This window comes from Grampus griseus (genome assembly GCF_964374135.1).
Source record: "Grampus griseus genome assembly, chromosome: 12".
Classification (NCBI taxonomy): Eukaryota; Metazoa; Chordata; class Mammalia; order Artiodactyla; family Delphinidae; genus Grampus; species Grampus griseus.
In genome coordinates, this window is record NC_139006.1 from 17,624,575 (window position 1) to 17,645,051 (window position 20,477).

The 20,477-nt window shown below is 49.1% G+C and overlaps 1 protein-coding gene across 3 annotated transcripts in view; it reads right to left on the reverse strand.

The window, feature by feature from the left end:
- The window catches only part of ACACB (acetyl-CoA carboxylase beta), a 106,376-nt gene that overhangs the window by 36,089 nt on the left and 49,810 nt on the right, over window positions 1–20,477 (reverse strand). For all 3 annotated transcript variants that reach the window (XM_082667567.1, XM_082667568.1, XM_082667569.1), the window contains exons 18-29: window positions 19,410–19,560; window positions 17,752–17,886; window positions 15,290–15,436; window positions 13,664–13,852; window positions 12,031–12,131; window positions 10,389–10,477; window positions 10,172–10,296; window positions 6,061–6,174; window positions 5,783–5,896; window positions 5,114–5,203; window positions 1,938–2,056; window positions 710–847 (exon numbers count right to left, since the gene is read on the reverse strand). In XM_082667567.1, coding sequence (XP_082523693.1) covers window positions 710–847; window positions 1,938–2,056; window positions 5,114–5,203; window positions 5,783–5,896; window positions 6,061–6,174; window positions 10,172–10,296; window positions 10,389–10,477; window positions 12,031–12,131; window positions 13,664–13,852; window positions 15,290–15,436; window positions 17,752–17,886; window positions 19,410–19,560 — 1,512 coding nt within the window. The remainder of the gene's footprint in view (window positions 1–709; window positions 848–1,937; window positions 2,057–5,113; window positions 5,204–5,782; window positions 5,897–6,060; window positions 6,175–10,171; window positions 10,297–10,388; window positions 10,478–12,030; window positions 12,132–13,663; window positions 13,853–15,289; window positions 15,437–17,751; window positions 17,887–19,409; window positions 19,561–20,477) is intronic.

A 20,477-nucleotide genomic window follows, 5' to 3' on the forward strand; every position in this document is an offset into this window, starting at 1 on the left:
AAGCACATCCAAGTCTGTGCAGAATTCCTGTGGTTCCTGACTAGGTCCAAGGCACCATCGATGGGGTCTTTCCCAAAAGGGAAGGATGAACCTATGTGATTTGAGATGCTGAATAAAAGAAATGATTCCCAACACTTTGGGGGCATGGCTGGGGTCCCCCTTTTACTGGCCGGTAGACCCTTGCAACCTCATCTCACTCCTCTGAGTCAACTGAGGATAACAAAAGTAACCACTACACCTCCCAAGGCTGCTGCAAACACAGATAGTCCAAGCACGATGCATAACATACAGGACCAAGTTGAAAAAAGGGCAACGATGCTGACATTTCTGAGCACGTTATTTACATATTAACTATAGTTTAAATACAATATTTTATATGTATTATCTCATTTAATTTTCCTTGTGACCCTACGAAGTAAGTCCTTCTCTTATGCCCATTATACAGATGAGAAAACGAAGGTACAGAGAGAAATCATTTGTTCAGAGTCTTATAGTCAGGAAGCAGTGCAGAGCCAGAATTCAAGAGCAGGAGGTGCTGACACAAAAGCCCACGCTTTTGATGATATTATTATTCTGTTATTATTAACTCGCTTTGCCATGTGTCTGGGCCACCCCCACCTGTGTGTGCAATGAATGGGTGGGGGTCAGGGGAAGCTCACTCAACCCCTGTGCATGGGGTGTTCTGGGGAGACTGAGCCACACTGGGTACCTGGTGAAATCCTCGAATCTCTGGAAGGCAACCATGGCCCCCATCCGCTGGGACTTGGGGGAGAAGCCACTGTCCATGAAGAGCTCCGTGCTGTGCCTCAGCAGTTCAGGGTTGGTGATGCTGATGGGTACGGCCATCCTGCAGAGGAGTGGGAAGGAGGGGGTGAGGCAGCCACCGGTGGATCTAGCCCCAAGAGCTGTTCCTGCCCTGGAAGCTTCGGTGAGCCAGCGCCACATTAGAGCCTTCTGAAAGAGGGGGGCTTAGAATCGGGGTGGAAGGGATGGGGTAGAGCGACAGGGGCTGGAGAGTCTCATCTGATTCCTCAGGACCTGGTATAGAGCAAGAGCTCCACACGTGAATGAATGAATGAATGAACGGTACGTGCATGCAGGCAAGTCCAATTCCAACATAGTCGCCTGATAAATCCATAGTAGTGAACTCAGCCCAGAGTAAGAATGCACTCAGCGCCAATTCCTCCCGGAGAGCCCCAGCCCCCGGAGGCTGGTGAAGGGCCAGCCTTGGTTCTGAAAGACATTCCAGTCCTCTGCTCCCCTAACCCCTCCCCTCCATCAAACCCGCCCTACGGACAGGGCCAGAAACCAAAACTGACCCCCAGGCCAGCAGCCCACTGGAGTTCAGGTGGCCATTGCCCCCAGAACTGGCTGCACACCAGGGGCAAATCCAAATGGGTCCCCCGGGGAGTTAGGATAGGGTTCTGGAATCAAGCAAAGGAGGGGCTGCTCATCAGACGGGGGCAGAAAAGAGTCCACAGAGCAGGCCTGAGTTGCTCTCCTGAAAAAGGGACCTACTTGCAAGGCTGGCCCTTGGCTGGCGTCCAGGAAGTTGGGGTTGCCCCCATTCCCTAAATGATGAGGGAGGCTCACTGTGCCCACGTTGTTTGTACAAGCCACATGTGAGCTTGTGGCTAGTGCACACTTTGAATGCAGCTGGTACAACCGAGGAACTGAATTTTTAATTTAATTGTAATGCATTTTAATTTCAATATCCCACAGGTGGGCAGTGGCTACCGGAGATAAGCACTGGGCTATCTCCATTTTACAGACGAGAAAACAAAGATGGGGGGAGATGCCAGGGTGGGGAAGTGGTGCACCTGACGTCTTCCCAGCAGTTCCCAGACATCCCTGCTGGGTCCCTCCAGAAACAGGGCTACAGTGGTCAGGGAGAAGAGCAGCACAAGCTGGCCCCCCAGGTGGGTACCACTCTGTACCGGTTTGGGTGGGAGGAGGGCAGCATGAACTGGAATTCCACCACGCAGGTGCCGTCCCGGAGCTGCCGGTGCTGCAGGCTGGTTAACTCGTAGGCGATGTAGCCCCTCCGCACATAAACCTAATGAAACAGAAGCACAGCTGACGGAGTGCCCTCAACACCTGAGAAAACTCAGGCTGAAGGGTCCCAGAAACGATCTTGAACTATGATCCCTAAAGTGGTAGCTAACAGCAAATTTGCTCACTCTTCAGGATGCTACTTTCTCTGCAAAGGACCAGATAGTAAATATTTCAGGCTTTTGTGGAATATATCTTTATCACAACTACTCAATTCTGCTGTTGTAGGGACTTCCCCGGCGGTCCAGTGGTTAAGACTCCACGCTTCCACTACAGGGGGCATACATTCGTGCCACTGACAATACGTAAATGAGCAGGCGTGGCTGTGTTCCAATAAAACTTTATTTACAAAACCAGGCAGTGGGCCAGATGTGGCCCACGGACTATAGTTTGCTGACCCCTGCTCTACAGTAACACTGTCCAACAGAAATACAACACAGGCCACGTAGGCAATTTTAAATCAATTTCAGATTTTTCCAGTTGATACTTAAAAAAAGGCAAGAGGTTAAATATAATTTTAATAATATATTTCATGTCATCCCCAATACCTAAAACATTATCATTTCAACATGTAATCAATTAAAAAAAATTAAGATATTTTAAATTCTTTCTCCATACTGAGTCTCTGGAATCCAGTGTGTATCTTACACTTCAAGCACAGCTCAATCAGACTGGCCACACTGCAAGTGCTCAAAAGCCATGCGTGGCCAGTGGCTGCCACATTGGACCACACGGTTCTAGAGTCTAAGCATTGGGGAATTTTTTTTAATTGAATAGGGAAGCCAGGGACTGTGCAGCAAAAGTTAACACAGCAGGCCTAATTGCTATCCTTTGAAAGGCCTGCTTGCAAGGCTGGCCTTTTGCTAGCAACTAAGAACCCAGATTTAGGGAGGATTCCCACCATTCCCAGATAAGAATGGTTGACGTTGCCTAATCTATGCACACAGTATGATTTATGTTGAACATGTGTTTTCTTCCTGGGGTTTAGAATTTTGGTATGTGTCAGTCAGAGAGTGCCTATGTGACCAGCCCCCAATAAAACTGTGGGTGTTAAGTCTCTAATGAGCTTCTGTGGTAGACAACTTTTACATGTGTTGCCATAATTTGTTTGTCAAGGAATTAAAAGTGCCTGGAGGACCACTGGAAGCTTGTGCATGGTGTCCTCTGGCCTTCACCCCATGAGCCCTTTCTCTCTGCTGACTGTGCTTTGTATCCTTTTGCTGTAAGAAATCACAACTGTGAGCACATCTATATGCTGAGTCCTGGAGTCTTCCTAGAGAACCACTGACCCTGGGCATGGTCTGGGAGGACCAGACACATTTTAAGCGGGGACAAAACTCTACACAACTCAAGAGGCCAAGTGAAAACCTTATGTTTACAATGCTCATCTTGAGTCGTGAAGAAAAGGTTGGATCCTATTCAATAAAACTGCCCAACCAAGTGATGGAACGTGTTAAGAAAGCATCCTAGAAAAATCACTAACAGAAATAAATGGGATTCAGCACTTTATTAAGTGGGGAAGGTGGGCTGCTGCTTTCTATCTGACTTAGGACCCCTAGACTTAGGACCCCCTACACAGGACAGGTGTTTGGATGATGGGTGACAATGGTGATCAATACTCACATCTGATGCTTACTCATGCTGTGAGGTCAGCATTACTATCCCTATCTAAAGTACACGAATCTAAGAGTCCAGAGAAGGAAAGCAACTTGCCAGAGGTCACACAGCTTGGACCTTTGCACACGCCACTGACTGGAATCTCTCTGCTTCTCCCTCCCACAAATTCCTACTTGCTCTTCAGACACTTCATGTCACTTTCTCATCAAAGTCTGAGTCGAACCTCCTGGTAAGGTTAAGTACTGCTGTGCACTTCTCATCATGGCCTGCATTTTCCCTCTGTGGCCCTATCACGCGTATAATTAAAGAAATACTGAGTGTGTGTCTCTCCCCAGCCAGAGAGGCTCCACTAAGGCAGAGACTATGGTTATTCTCTAATGTATCCCCAGCAGCTGGAATACAGTAGGTCTCAATAATTACTGGTGAAAACTGAAGACGGGGGAAAACACTTGGTAGCTACTTAAGAGCTGTATTAGGTCTCACTGCTGCGAACAAAGAGTGGGGCCTGGAGGGGTTCTTGGAGTCGAAACCAGGGGAGGGGTAAAAATTGCAGGCCCAGAGACACTGGCTGTAACATGCTTACAAGCCCAAAATGGTCCCCATGGAGACCCAGTCAACCTTCTGGCGTCAGGATGGCTGACCCATGGGGTCTAAAAGATGGCAGAAGAGTGGGTACCACAGGGGACTGAGACTCCAAGTTCAGAGGGTAAAGAAATGAGGAGAAATCACCAGGGGAAGACAGTCAAGTTGAAGAAATGAGGAGAAATCACCGGGGAAGACAGTCAAGTTGAAAACACCCATCATCTCATAACTCCTTGAAAGGATTCTGAAAGAGCAGATGGAACATCGTGATGTCCTGAAATTAACCAAACACCTCTCAGCCCCTGAATTCAGGAAGACCAGAGCGGAAGCAGACAACCTGGCTCTAATCCAGGTTTTGCCACTGCTCGTGTTCATCTCTGCCTGACACACAGGGAGGTCACCTTAAACTGTCACCTAGGCTCCTTCCGCCTCTCATAGTTCCAAGTGGAAAAGTCTTTCAAAGGTATCTAAGGCAGGTGAGTTGGAAAGTTTGGATGAAGTGCCTCAGACTTGGCCCCTGGGGGTTCATATTTAACTGTGCCTGGTCCGGAGGAGGCTAGAATGGCACACAAGATAGCAGGGCTTACCAGCAAGGACTCTGGACTAAGACAGACCTAATGTGAATCCTGGTTTTGCTACTTCCTAGCTGTGTGACCTTGAGCAAGTTGCTTCACCTCTCTGAGCCTCCGTTCTCTTCTCCGTGAGACAGGTGTAAGTAACAGGACCTACCTTGTACAGAGAATGATAAGATCACGTTTGCCAGGCACGTGGTCCAGGGTCAGGCATGTGGCAGGCGGGCAGTGGATGTTAGGACCGGCATGGTCAGTACTGGTGCTGTTACGGGGGCCTCTCTCCTACTTACCTCCAAGGATGCCATGCAGACGACTTTGTTAGCATGATAGAAGAAAGTGGGCAGGACGTCAAATATGGTCGTTTCTGAGAGTATTAATTTCTACAGGAAATGGAAGTGGGAAAAAGAAGGAAAAGGGAATGTTAACGAGTTCTAACCAGCAGTCAGATAAGCAGGAGGGATGGGGGCAGGGAAGGAGGCTGGTCGTATTGTTATCACGAAACGTTGCCCATTTCCCAGGCCCACGAGATCTGAACATGGAGGCAGTTCTGGGGTGACTGCTCCCAGGGCTCCCAGCTCCAGATGTGGAGGAGGTGCCTGGAAGCCTGTGAATGAGGCAGATTTAGGAGTTGGGGGAGCCCTGGGAAGATGAAGCCATGACCCAACCATGTGAGTGCTCCCAGCTTCCAATAAGCTCCATGACACATGAACTTTTAACATCACACCTCCTGGGAGAGCCTGGCTGCCTGAGACTCTGTCCATCCTGCAGGACTCAACCTCTCCCAGAGCCTCCCCTGGGCAGCCCTGGCCACACTGGACTAAACCACTGGAGTTGGCAGCTGTGCCCTGCACCCGAGTGCCAGCCCATCGAGGGAAGGGGAGCCCGCTTCCCCACCCCCAGGCCCCACGTGGGCCACGGCGCATGCTCTCTGCCAAGTGCATGGATGGAGGTGGCCTCACCTTGAGGTTTTCCGGGCAGAACTGGTGGCCATACATGTCGATGGCAGACAGGAAAATGGACTCCACCTGGTTGTGCCTCAGCTCATAGGAGGGGAGGTGGGAGGCAATCAGGACCTGCAGGGGGAGGGGACAGAGGGGCTGGGGTGAGCCATCCTCATGGGGAGGAGCCAAGGGGCGGGTCCTGCAGCAGAGGGGACATGCACGGTGGGGGCCGCGTGTGGGGAAGGGCGGCACCCTGTGACGTCATGCACGGTGGGGACCACGGCTGGCGACCCTACCTGCCTGGCTCTGAGGGCCACTTTGCAGTGCTTGCTTTTGCTCAGCTGAGTGAGCTCGCTGAGGATGGAGGTCAGCTCATCTGACAGGGAAGGGTCTGGGCCACAGAGCTCATCCTTTGGGGGAGAGAAACAAAATCCAAATGGCTCTCTGTTCTACCAGAAGGAAACAGGCCAGCATTCACCCTTGGCCAGGGGGCTGGGGGTGTGGCTGCCCCCGCAAACCTGCACAGTGTGATACACATACCCTTGGCCACTCTCCACCAAGTACCCCCCTATTCATTCACTCTCCCATTCATCCACCCCAAAACATGCCCTAAATTCCTGGCATGAAGAAAAAGACAACAAAGTCTCTGCCTGCATCACTGTTAATGGCCAGCACTTATCAGGTACTTACTATGGCCGGGCAAGCAGCTAGACACTTTCCACTCATTTCCTCAAATGCCCCCAACCCACTGACAAGTTACTATGTGATTCCCATTTTACAGATGAGGAAACTGAGGCTCGGAGAGGCAACGCGCCTTGCCCCAAGGCTACCAAGCACATGCGAGGCAGAGCCAGATTTGAACCCAGGGCTCTCCTGTCGCTATGGCCTCTCCCTCTTTCCTCTAAACGTTGTTGCCTGACTTATGGAGCTCAGTTTCAGAGAAGAGGGATGAGGGGAAATAGAGGCAGGTATGAACAGAGTAAGGGCCACATGGGAGGCTTTGGTGAGGGTGTGTAAGCTACCCTCCAGGAGCCCCAGTGTGAGGGGAGCATCTAGGGCCTGGATAGGTCAAGGGAGGCTTCCTGCAAGAAAGAAGATCTAGAGGTGGAACTTGCAGAAGAGGCAGGGATGAGGGTTCCTACGTGCATCCCTCCTCTCTGCTTCTGAACAAGGGACCTTTCTGCTGGAGACCAGGGCCGCATGCGACTGGTCTTTGCAACTCCTCTTATGCCCTAAATGCAAGAAGGGCCTGGTAATGGCTCAGAGCTTATACTCCCTCAATACCCACAAAGACAGAACAATGAATGCTGGGAATCTGAATGCCTGGGCATCACACCCCCCCTTCCTTGCACCAGGCCGTTCTCCAAGTGGTCACCAGGTGGTGGTGCCAGGGGTCATTCTTTTCCGCATCTGCTTCTGCATTTTCCTAATTAGAATGAGACCACACTGTTTTTACAGTCAGAAAAAATTTTTTTTAACATATTAATATTTCACACTTGTACACAAACACATAGCATGTCAGTGCTGAAGAAATCTCGTGGGAAATTATTCTAAACTTTCTCTCCCTCCCACATTCTGATTTGCTTTATCAAGTGGCGGTGGCATTAGTCTCCATCATTCCACCAGGCTGTGACTCCAAGGATAGCACAGAACGTAGGCGCTGTCCAACAACCAGGCTAGTGGTTTTCTAAGAGAGGAAAGACTCAGGAGTTCCCTGTGGCCTAGTGGTTAGGATTCTGGGCTTTCACTGCTGTGGCCTGAGTTCAATCCCTGGTTGGGAAAGATCTTGCAAGCCGTGTGGCATGGCCAAAGATAGGAATAAAAAATAAATAAGAGAGGAAAGACTCAAGACAAGTTTTGTATGAAAAATTTAAAAATCTGGCCACCACACTCTACACACAAAAGTCTAAAATACTCTCTCTCTTTCTTGTTAACTTTTGTGAAGTGGTCCCATGGCGTGTATTTTAGTTCACAGCATCATGTTTTGTTTTCTCTGTTTTGTCATTAGCAAAGTCCTATAACCACTGAATTGATGTTCAGAAATGAGGTTGCCTGTAAAGACTCAAAAAAATTTCATTTCCAAGTAAGTAATCACTCAATTAACAAGTCTTTGCTCAAAATCTCCAAAGCATCAAATACCGTCAAATGCAAAGAACTCACCATTTTCTAGCAAATGGAAACAAGAGAGCCAGAAGAATAATGAATCTCACATATAACCCCCAAACCACACCTGCTACAACATTTTTAGCCTCCTTCACCAAGAAGCCCCTGGCAGTGCCCTAGGTCTCTGATCTGGGGGCCATTCCACCAGGCCGTCCTCTTCCCCAGGCCATCCTCTGATGAACATTATTTTTAAGAACTTCACGCCCAAAAGAGTTATTATGTACACAAAGAGTAGCAAACAGCAGAATAACCCACAGACCCAAGCCCTGGCCTATGAACAAATGGTGAGTGGACTGTAATAAATTATAGGCATCCTTTGTTTTACAGATACTCACACTTAAGAAGACTCCATCCAAAGGAGGTACTTTGAGAAAAGGGTTATATTATTTTAGCAATGAAATTCCCCCCAAGACTAGATATGTCCTTGGTCTTAAGTTCCCAATTCTGGCTGCATATTGCAATCACTTGGGGATCCTTCCTCCCAAATTTAATTTTTTTTTAAATTTTATTTATTTTTGGCTGCATTGGGTCTTTGTTGCTGTGCGCGGGCTTTCTCTAGTTGCAGCAAGCGGGGGCTACTCTTCGTTGCGGTGCGCGGGCTTCTCACTGCAGTGGCTTCTCTTATCGTGGAGCACGGGTTCTAGCCACACGGGCTTCAGTAGTTGTGGCATGCGGGCTCAGTAGCTGTGGCTCGCAGGCCTCAGTAGTTGTGGCGCATGTGCTTAGTTGCTCCGTGGCATGTGGGATCTTCCTGGACCAGGGAATGAACCCGTGTCCCCTGCACTGGCAGGCAGATTCTTAACCCCTGCGCCACGAGGGAAGTCCCCCAAATTTAATTTTGAAGAACTTCAAAACTACAGGAGATCAGTACATCGAAAATTACCCAGATTCAGCAATTGCTAAACTTTCACATTTGCTTTTCTAGTAAGCATACGTGCATGCCTGTACACACAAACACACTCTCTCACTCTTTTCTCTTTCTCTCTTTCAGTTGCAGACACCATGATCCTTCCCACTACTTCAGAATGTACCCCCTTGAGAAAAAAGATCTCTCCCCAGCTAACTGTAGAACTGTTAAAACACTCCAAAAATTGAACAGTAAACCAATATTATTATCTAATATACAGTCCCCGTTTAAACTTCCCATTGGAGAAGCTTTCAGAAAGTACTAATGCCTGGGCCCCATCCACAGAAACCCTGAGTTAATGGACCAAGGGTGGGGCCTGGGCATCCGTATTTTTTAAAAGCTCCCCCACCCCCACCCCAGGTGGTTCTCAAGTACAGCCTGGATTAAGAGAATCTCATGCTGCATTAGGAGATTTTTAAATGATTCTTTACAAAAATATCAATATTTATGAATCCATTTTGTTAGGGTGTTAACTGCCCTATAAGCCCAGGCCCAAATCTGGCCCACTGCCCAGTTTTGTAAATAAAGTTTTATTGGCACAGAGCCACACTCATTCATTCACATATTGTCTATGGCCACTTTCACGCTACAATGGCAGGACTGAGTAGTTTCAACACAGGCTGCATGGCCAAAGCCTGAAATATTTACTCTCTGGCCCCTTTACTCTGCCGACCCCTTCCTGCTATAAGCCAAGCGCAAGTCTCTGCTACTATCTGCTGATACTATATTTTCTAAGTCACATCAAGGAAAAAAATCTTTAGCTATAAAGGATTGCTAATTATTACCCGGTAGGAGGAGAAATAAGAACAGAGACATTCCACGCTTCACCAAGAAGGCAAAATGAAAGCCCTACCAGAAGACTCGGAATCCAATACCCCTTGACTAATCATAGCTCATGACTCTGGAGCCATGCTGTGGGTTCAAATCCCAGCTCTGCACTTATAAGCTGGGTACCCTTGGGAAAGTGGTTTCACCTCTCTGTGCTCTGTCAAAGGAGGATGAGAACGGTACCGACCTCCTAGGGCTGCTTAGGGAATTAAACAAGTGAGTAAAGCATGTCAGGAGTGCCTGGCACACAGTAGGTGCTTTGTGGGTTAGTCATGATCTCCCCCAGGGGTCAACAAATCCTACCTACTGCCTAGTTTTATAAGCAAAGTTTTACTGGGACACAGCCATGCCCATTTGCTTACACTGTGCCACAGCAGCATTGAGAGGTCAGGGCAGAGACCATATCCTGGGCTAAATCTAATATATTTACTCTCTGGCCCTTTCCATAAAAAGTCGGTGGAGCCCTGAGCTACCCCCACTCTGGGTAAAGGGTGACTTTTCTTGCTTACGATCAACATGATCACCAGCTGGTTCTTCTTGGCCACCTGCGCATGGGAGAAGATGCAGTCCAACACCTGGGACATGTCTGGTTTCAGCTGCTCCCTGAGGTTTATCACACACTTGTCGTAGTGGGCTGCAGGGAGACAAAAGGCCACGTGGGGTAAGGCTCGGGGCCCCTCCTGCCCCCGTGGGCTTGTCACCAATGCTTGCGGTGGCGACTCTTGCCTTGTTGGAAATGGTGCTCAACCAGCAAATATCTTCGCAGGAGATCCAACACCACCGCCTTCATGTAGCCCCGGGTCCCACTGCGGTATCTGGGGAGGAAGGGAAGGCTGGCTTAGTGATCAACTCTACTTCCTGGGGTGCCGGAGTTATCCACAGCCAGGACTTTTATGATTTGAATAAGGAGAAAACACTAATAAAGAAACTGGAGGCTGCTCCCTCTAATCTTTAGGCCTGGGAGGGATGTGTGAGTTAGTTCATTTGTGCTAATAACTCCGCAGGCCAGAGAGAGCAGTGACTTGCCCAAGGTCACACATCCAACGAGAGGCCAAGCCTGAGCCTTTGGATGATGCCTGCCCGTCCCCAGAGAGAAGGAAAAACACTTACAGAGTTGGGATGCTGAAAGGGGTCAGCCTTGCATGCATGGTTGAAAAGCAAAAATTTTCAATTAACCACTCAATGTATAAAGACAGATTGGAAAACAAAACAAAACAAAACTTGAAGGACATTTACCAAAAGATCCCTGTGTAAATTTCACTTCCCTTTTAAAACCAAATGGTAACCTGGATGTTCCTTAAACCATTTCCTCTTCTAAACTATTTCAGAACACAGGGAACTGAGTGTGTAAGAGAATGGGATGCTGAGTTTTCGGGAAGCTGAAAGCAGCTTCACCCCAGCATCACCAAAGGGCAACAAAAGAGAGGAAGAACCTAAAACACTCTTTTATTCAGATGTGATTTTAAAAACACACACGAACACAACATAAGACAGAGCTTTGCGATTTGTATTTAACACACAAAATCCTGCTATGGAATTTGATTCGTTTGTCATTTGTTCATTTCTCCCAGGCATTTCCATTGCTGAAGGATGGGTTAGCGTTAGCAGTCTAAGGGAGGCAAAGGGATCCTGCACATCCAGCTGTGACTCTCACTTGGTGGGGAATCCAAACTCCAATCTCCTTCCTCAGCTGCGATCCTATCTTGTTAGTATGAGTCCCCATGAGCCAGGGAGCGCCCTGAAAAGGACGGCATTTTCCTATAGTCCTATATCCTCTGTACCTCTGATAGTTTCTGCCACATGGCTAACATGCGCTGAATGAATTCGCTGAGGTCTGAGAATGTTTGGATGCTGTCCTTATAGGCAAAGCTTTCTTGCTGGGTAGAGTTTTCATGCAAAAGGGAAGTTCTTTTTATCATCAGAATAGTTCTCCCTGCTCAAGAACTACTTAAGATAAAATACAAATTCTTCGCCAACTCCTCCTTTGCAAGGATCCCCCAAAACCGCAAGGATCATCCTTTACAGCCTATAAAGCCATCTCATCCCACTGTCTCATAATCAAAGCTACCACAAGGACTCACTATGTGTCAGCACTTTACAAAAATCAATCTGCTCATAGCTCAAAATGACTTATGATGTGTGAAGTGTTTTTATCCCCATTTTACAGACTGGCAAACTGAGATTCACGGAGGTAAAGGGTGTTGCTTTGTTCTGCTGTTAGGAAGGGCTGTGCTGGGGCTGTAAGTGGGGTATTGGACCCCAGGCACTGTCTCTCAGTTTGAGCCTGCCCTTAAGATAGCACCACCCTGGGGCAATACATGGATAACTGAGTGTGATAACCACACTCCAAGGAGGGCCCAGGACTCACTTCTGGACCAGCTGCACAATGCTCTGGGTGTTCATGAAGAAGACCTCCCGATCGGCCTTCCGCTGCAGGGTGGCCGCATGGCAGTCCAGGATGGTGGCTATCTGCATGGGAAAACAGGACAGGTCACAGGCCACTCAAACCACACAATCTGGTTGCCACGCAGAAGTCACCAGGAGGACCCACCACAGGCTCCCATGGGGATCCCATTCAAAAATTTAAAATTCCAGCCCCAAAGCCCTCTGGCCACCCAGAAACAGCTCTGCACACCCCACTCAACACGTGGCTTGAGGACTCAAGAGCTCAGAATGACAACAATCACATAAAGACACGCACCACTGTATCATCCCTCTCCACAAATTCAAAGGCTCTGGGGAAAGAGGAGAAGGGAATTTCCAACCCTAGGGAGCATGAGGGTGTTGGCTATGGGGGTCCTATTTTTACAGTTAGATTTAATGCGATCGGCATGTTGTCTGTGGCGACAAAAAAAACATGTAATGAAAAACCTGCATCAATAACAAATTCCCAGAAGGTTCCAACATGTATTTTTCTCAACTGGGGTCCCTGAGAGCTTTGTTTTCATTATTTTTTAGTTGAGATAGAATTCATATACCATCATCTTCCGCCCCCCTTCTTTTAAAGTGTACAATTAATTCCGTGCTTTTAGTATATTCACAGAGCTGTGCAACCATCACCGCCATCCAATTTCAGAGCGTTTTCTTCTCCCCCAAAAGAAATCCTATAACCATTAGCAGCTACTCGCCAACCCCCCCTGCCCCCAGCCCCTGGCAACCACTGATCTACTTCCTCTTCTCCGTGGATTTGCCAGTTCTGAATGTTTCATATAAATGGAATCAGGCAACACGTGGTCTTTAATGATTGGCTTCTTTCACTGCGCATCATGTTTTCAAGGTTCATCCCTGGGGTAGCATGAATCAGTATTTCATTCCTTTTTATGGCCGAACGATACTCCAACCTAGAGGTTGACCTCTGGGAATAAACTGACTTACACTGACCTCGGGCGCCCCAAATTGCTGACATGTGGGTGGGGTGATGGTGGGAGGCAGCCCTTATAACCAGGCAGAGGGCATGAAGATAAAAAAGAGATGGCTCTTCAAAATGCAGATTTCCTTTAAAACGCCTGATAAAAGCGACCCCAAAAAAGAACAAAACGAGGCCATTGTAGAATTATTAGAGATTTCTGATACTACCTGGGAATGGTTTCCATTCTTAAATAATATTATATATATGTATAGCCCCAAGATTGTCACCTTACACAAAGCAGAGGGAGAGAATCAGTACTACACACTGGCAAGAAGAACTCACAACGTCCTCTACTGTGTCAGCCAGCGTATTTTTGGAAAACGCTCACTCTGTTTGCACCAACTGCTTACTCCTGTTCCGCAGCCGAGTTATACAGAATGAGGCCTAATAACTGTTTATGTTCCTCTAAACAACTGTTGTTTTGGGGGAAATGCTGCGATCCTGCAGAGAAGGCGTGAAAGAAAACTCTCAGTCCCCAGCATCTTGGCTGTAAGTGGGTCTCGTGAAACCCGATTTGATCAGAGACTGGACGTCCGCACTGATGCGGAGACAAGTTCCCAGCGGGGCTGGAGTGGGGGTGGGGGGCACCCACCTGCTGGCTGGGGAACTGGCACAGCACCGAGGTGATGTTGCTGGCGTACTGGGCCATCACCCTGCGGACAGCCTTCTCCACGGGGGCGGGGATGCGGCCCGACACGCTGGTCATGATCTCCTGCAGATCCAGCAGTGGCAGCGTTGGGTGCCGCAGGGTCATCAGGAGCTTCTGCACCCAGTCCTTCAGCTGCAGCAGGGAGCACAGAGTCGGCCCAAGGCTGTGCTGGGGCCATGGGCACGGCCACCCACTATGGGGCGGCTGACACACTCAGCCCATCCAGGCCCCGTGCACTTGAGTGGCCAAAGATCTAGACCCAGTGGCCTGTGGAACAGTCCAGAGTAGAATGGCCCCCTGACCACAGGAGGAATGAACACCCAGTTTCCCGACCCAGGAAGGCCTCACTCCCCTCTCCATGCATCCAAACAGCCAGCCTGGTGTGGGGATAGAACACCAGGCCCTGGGAAAAACGAACATTTGTGGGACACTGGCTTTGTGCCAGACACTGTCCTAGGTCCTGGATTTGCATATTCTCATTTGATCCTCAGAGACAACCCCACAAAGTAGGAATAATCATTATTTGCATTTTCCAGCTGAGGAAACTGAAACACAGAGAGGTTAATTAAGTTACCCAAAGTCACCCAGCTAGTAGGAAGCAAAGCCAGGATGCAAACTCAGGCAGACTCAGAGACTCTTAACAGCTGCATTGCACTGCTTCCGGCTCACCCGGAAGCAGAACTGTTGATGGTCTTTGAATGGGGAGGATAATGGCGCCAACCCCATAACGTGATTGTAAGGTTTAAAAATGAAACCATGCACACACAGGCAAGTGCAAAGACTTAAAAAAATGTTGTAATTCTAGCAGTTAAGCAGCATAACCTAGGGGCTAAGTGCATGGACTCTGAAGCTAGGGGGCCAGGGTTCAAGTCCCCTCTTTGCCTCTTCATGGGTGAAACCAGGCAAATTTTGTAGCTTCTCTGTGCCTCAGTTTCCTCGCCTGTAAAATGGAAATAAGAAGAGTTCTTACCTCCTAGGTTGTTGGGACGGTGAAATGACTTAATAAGGTTCAAGTACTTAGGGTAGTAGATGGCACATAGCATGTACAGGACAAGGGCTGAGTTATTACTACGACCACCAGCACCGTGACTGGCTTTTCTGGGACGGAATGGGACGTAGCAGTTTTATAGTTACTGACGTTGAGTTTAGCAGCATGGGTCTTTCACGGAGGTCTGAAAATTTGAGGACTTGTTTCTCTACAGACAACGGGACCCTGGGATGATGAACAGAGTTGTGTTTCTGGACAAAGCCCTTCCTCGCTGTCTCTTTAAGAGGGTGACCCACATTGACTCCTTTCTTAACTTACTATGTGAACATTCTCAGTGTTGAGCTGAACCCAACCCCAAAAAGCAACGTCACCTTTACAACAGTTTATAATCAGAGAGAAACATACACTGATGTTTACAATGAAACTGAGGAACTTCCTGAGAACGGGTCCTTGATAGAAACAACAGAGGATGAATCATTTTCTCATTTCTTACCTCAATAAAGATCTCTGGGATCTTCCGGCTCTCTTACGGACCTATGCACGTGTGTGTGATACACACCTACCCTGCCCACGTGACCCACCTTGATGCTAAAAATAGGCTCCGGCAGACAGTAGCCCTTCATGATGTTCCTCAGATTTTCCAGGACGCTGCGAAAAACCTGGTGCAGTTTCTCTCCGAGGATGGGCAGCGTTGGTTGGGAGGGGAGCTCTCCCGTGAATGGCTCAGCCTGATGGGACACCACAGGAGTCAGAGGTCAAGGCCACTGTGGCCTCTGAATGAGACATGCAAGCCAAGGGCCGAGGCAGAGCTACCAACACACGATATACACAATACACATAATGCGGTTATCATGAAGCCTGCGGGGGAGGGGGACGGAAGAAAACATTGTATTGGAAAGTTAAAATTGCTACATTCACACCCCTGTGTGAGGTTTCCACGTCTTCCCCTTTACAAATGTCAGAGTCAATTAGGTACCCCAAATAATTCTGGAGGGCATTAGATGTGACTGAAAACAAAATGTTCACATGTTGAGATCTGGGGAAGTGATTCTGGCTTCTACATGAGTTAACTTGAATTTCATGCTAACTAGAGCAGCCAGTTTGTAGCCAATCAAACATACACTGTACATGAGCTTTAATTATTAAAGAAAAGGGCGCACTGACCAGAAGTAAAGAATGTCCAGGTTAAAAATAAAGATGAAATGCCTCCCTTCCTCGGACGCCCATGCTGGTTCTCCTTTGATGATAAGATTCCCTTCCCAGGTGCCAAGGCCATATGGACTCGCTGTGTACGTGCTGATCTGTTCTGTTTGTGTGTGTGTGTGTGTGTGTGTGTCCTGAAACCTTGAAGGAATGTATCCCTGACTTGTTTCATGTTCTTTGTTCTGACAAGACATAAAACTGTGCTGAAAAAAAGGCTCCTTGGGAGCAGTTCCTCAGAGTTATCTGAAAGGTTGTCTTTCGGGCTATGGTCCTCAGTTTGGTTCAAATAAAACTCTTTCTATTCCTATTAAAGACTGTTTATTATTTTTGTCGACAGATGTTTTTGTTTTGCTTTGCTTTCAAACCAAGATCATCTTCCTGTTTTTTTCCATTTATTTCAGTCTCACTCGAACCCCAAAGATGAATGCCTAGCAAGGTGAAAATTTAGGAAACTGTCATGCAAGTGTACGCGCTTTTTTTTTTTTTTGCGGTACGCGGGCCTCTCACTGTTGTGGCCTCTCCCGTTGCGGAGCACAGGCTCCGGACGCGCAGGCTCAGCAGCCATGGCTCACGGGCCCAGCCGCTCCGCAGCATGTGGGATCTTCCCGGACTGGGGCACAAACCCGTGTCCCCTGCATCGGCAGGCGGACTCCCAACCACTGCGCCACCAGGGAAGCCCGTGTACGTGCTTTTTGTAAATCATAAACATTTAGCCTTAAAGGATCCCCAAATAAAAAGCTCCCCAAAGGGGCAACACTGACTTAATGTATCCATTCGTCTGTTAATTTACTCTACAAATATCCACTCAACACCAACTGTGGGAGGCACTGGGACCCAGGAGCTGGGGCATGCTATTCTGCTGGCCCAGAACCCTCAGCTTCCTGTCCCTCGACTCCACTCCCAACCCTGCAGGCTCCTCTCACCCTTGAAGATTAACCGGAGGGCTTCCCCTCTCCACAATCTGCTGCTGGCTTCTCCACCTGGGCCCTCACAGCCAGCGGCCAAGCGCAGTCCCTCTGACTGCACTTACTGAGCTGAATTACAAAGGCTTATCTGCCTGTCTTTCTCACGGGCGTCTGTGAGCCTCCTGACCTGTGGCTGGGCGCTGTCTCAAGAACCTAGCCCGGGAAACGTTTGCTAAAAGGAATCACAAAGCAAGCACAGACCTTCCTGGTGATCTAACAAAGCTCAGTCTATTTCTAGCTTTGGGAACCCTCTAAAAAGAATAATGAAAAGAAGGAGAAGAAAACAAATGAAACTCATAGAATAGTCTGAAGAAAAGAATCGATTTGATTTTTTAAAAAAATGCTTTTCTAGCTTTTCTTTTTTCCTGGGCATATACACTAATTATTGTAGAGAAAACAAAATTACATGCATAGATGGCAAGCCACCTCCCCGCAGGCCTGGCTCACTCTAGGAGGGTAAGTCATGTCATGTCACAGAGACCTGACAGCTCTATATAACGTACTGGGGGGATGATGTTTGCGTCAAAGTTCACAGGAAGAACCCTTCCCCTGTAAGCGTCTGGGAGAAGGTTCTTCCAGGCAGAGGGAGCTGGCCCCAGGGGGACGGGTCTGGAGCATTAGATTAAGGGAGGGGTAGTGGGGGAGGAGATGAAGCCAGGGAAGAAAGCAGGGCACAGCTCAAGGGGGGTCTTGGAGATCATCGGAAACACATGGCTTTTATTCTAAGTGGGATGGGAAGCTGCTGAGAAGGATGTGAGCACAGGCAGACACACTCCTACGCCCATCGTGCTGGCTGCTGGGAGCAGGCGGTGGCGGGAGATCCGGGGCCACAAGCCTATCTGGCTCACGGGGTAGCTGTGCCGGGTGCCACATACCGGGTGCACTTTAGAAGGGTCATCGAGGTCCAGCCTGGCCACCACACAGCCTGCTTCCAACACAGCCCCTGGGCGCTTGACGTACTTCACCCGGCCACTTTCCTGCACATTCAGGGTCGTGATCATCTTCATCACCTGTTTTGCAGAAAGAAGAAATTAGACGGAGCCCACTAGGACTGGCCGGTGTCACCCCAAACTAGTAACTCTGGAGCAGGGACCGTGTCATTTACATTGAATGACTCCGTGGGCAGAGTTCAAGCGGAGGGGAGAGAGGGAACCAGCATTTACACAATCTGTTGTGTACCAGGCACAGTGCTGGGCATAAATTTTTTCCATCTGCAAAGCCAGCCAGAGAGGCAGGTGTTCATTGTGCCCATTTTACAGACATGGAAACTGATCTTTATTTCCAAAGGAAGGCCTCTCTCTTAGAAATACAGATGAATCATATGATGTAAGGTGACTGACACACACATTCCTAAAATGCGGTGCATTTTGTGACCAGCTCCGGTTTTTAAAGGCAGTGAGAAAACCCTCTGGGGAATGAAGAACATGACTGCAGTACAGTCATCAGCCCCTTGAACTGGTCTGAGAGTCGGGCCGTGTGGATGTGATGAGTTTTGTTATCATGTGTGGGCTGCAGACCGACAGGACTGTCCCACCCTTTGCTCAGAAGTTCACAGCTTGGGCACCCAAGTCAGCCAGGCCTGGGATGGAACCCTGCTCCCACCCATCACTCTGTGATCTCCACACGTGCCTTCCCCTCTCTGAGCCTCAGTTTTCCCAACAGTAAAACGGGAGGAAATGACAGTCTTGCCTCACAGGGCGCTGATAAGGATGAAGCAGGATGGCACATAGTAGGAGGCCGACAAGCGTCAGCTACTACCGTTGCTGTATTTTCATTACAAAAATCACTATTTTCCTGGGCAGCAGAGAATGGAGGCCGGGTTTGAATCCTGGCTTGATGTGACCTTGAGTGAGTTCCTTAGCCTGCCTGGGCCCCGTGTCTTCATGTACAAAATGGGGGTCCCATTTGTGTCCAACTTATATGATTGCTGGGAAGATTAAAGAAGGTAATTAAAGACAGATAAAATGCTTAGAATAGTGCTTGCCATGTGGGAAGTGCTTTGCTTCTGTTGGCTTACCACTTTTTGTTTTTTTTTTTTTGTTTTTTTTGCGGTACGCGGGCCTCTCACTATTGTGGCCTCTCCCGTTGCGAAGCAACAGGCTCCGGACGCGCAGGCTCAGCGGCCATGGCTCACGGGCCCAGCCGCTTCGCGGCATGTGGGATCTTCCCGGACCAGGGCACGAACCCATGTCCCCTGCATCGGCAGGCGGACTCTCAACCACTGCGCCACCAGGGAAGCCCGGCTTACCACTGTTTAATTGTCCGCATCATGATCGTTCATCGGTTCTTACTCACTCCTGGGGAGGTATACATTTCTGAGATTTTTTTTTCCCTTTGGATATTGCAGGGAATTGGGGCTGAACCCCACACACATGGCTCTCTTAGGAATCTGCAGATGACAGCCCAGGTGAGAGGGGAGGTCTGTTGGCTTAGGTGAAGCAGCATTGGCAGATGGCCCTCCCTGGGGGAGGGGGTGTAAGGGAGACCTGGCTGCAGCCCTCCCTCCCTCCCAGGGGGCTAGCTCTGCAGTCACCTCTATCTCAGCATAGCTGCCCCCAGCCTCGATGTGGTCCCCGTCCTCCACCATGTACTGTATCAGCTTCCCCGTCGAAGGGGCTCTCAGGACCGTGGGATCATTCTCCTTCTCAAACACACACGTCTTGTTGCCGATGGTGATTCGGTAACTGGAGAGAGAAGGAGTGGGGAGGTGGTGGGGAGACTGGGGAGGACCGTCGACCCAGGTGCCCGAGTCAGGGTTTCGACAGCCTCTTCCCTTCCTAAAGGCAGCCGGGAGCATCACTCTGTGTGTGGGTTGAGGGACTTACTCCATTTTTCCCAAATGGTAGCATTTGACAGTTACCGCAGAGACTTTGGGAGTGAGCTGGGTGGGACCCTTTACTGGCTGAAAACTAGTTCCTTTTCCTGACATAATTCCAACAGGCCCTGGCATAGAGAAAGCAATCAATCACTATTATTCAGTAAATACTGACCCACTGAAAGCCTTCACCTTAGAATTGGGAAGAGCATGCCGCATGGATGGAGCTTATCATCATCTTGAACATTCTTGGCAGATAGAACACGGGTTAAAAAGAGGTAAAAAAACACCGATCTGGGATGAATCTAGTCCACCTTCTTCCATTGAGGATTCGGAAGGGAATCTAACTGGAGCTTTTTCAGGCACGGGGCCTCTGGAACCCCACTCCTCCCCATCTTATTCTCTTGGTGGGGGGGGGGTCTTTGCTGCCTTTCTGTGGGGGTGGGCAGGTCTGTTTCATCGTGTGAGCTCAGGGTGGTCAGACACGCTGGACCAGGAGGACACACGATGCCCCCGTGCAAAGTGCTTCCGGATCATCCCGCCCTCCACCCATCCAGACACAGAGCAAGCTTTCCTGCCGCCATCTGCTCGTTCGATGTGTCTCTTCCCCCACAGACTCCATGAGTCATGACCACGGCTGTATCCTAACACCTAGCGCGGCATCTGGTGTAAGCAGATGCTCAATAAATAGTCCCTTCCCTAATCGGACGACTTCATCTTCTCCAAGCCTTGATCTGATGGGTGTGGACACTGCAGCTCAGACCCGGAGCCTCTGGCACTCAGCAC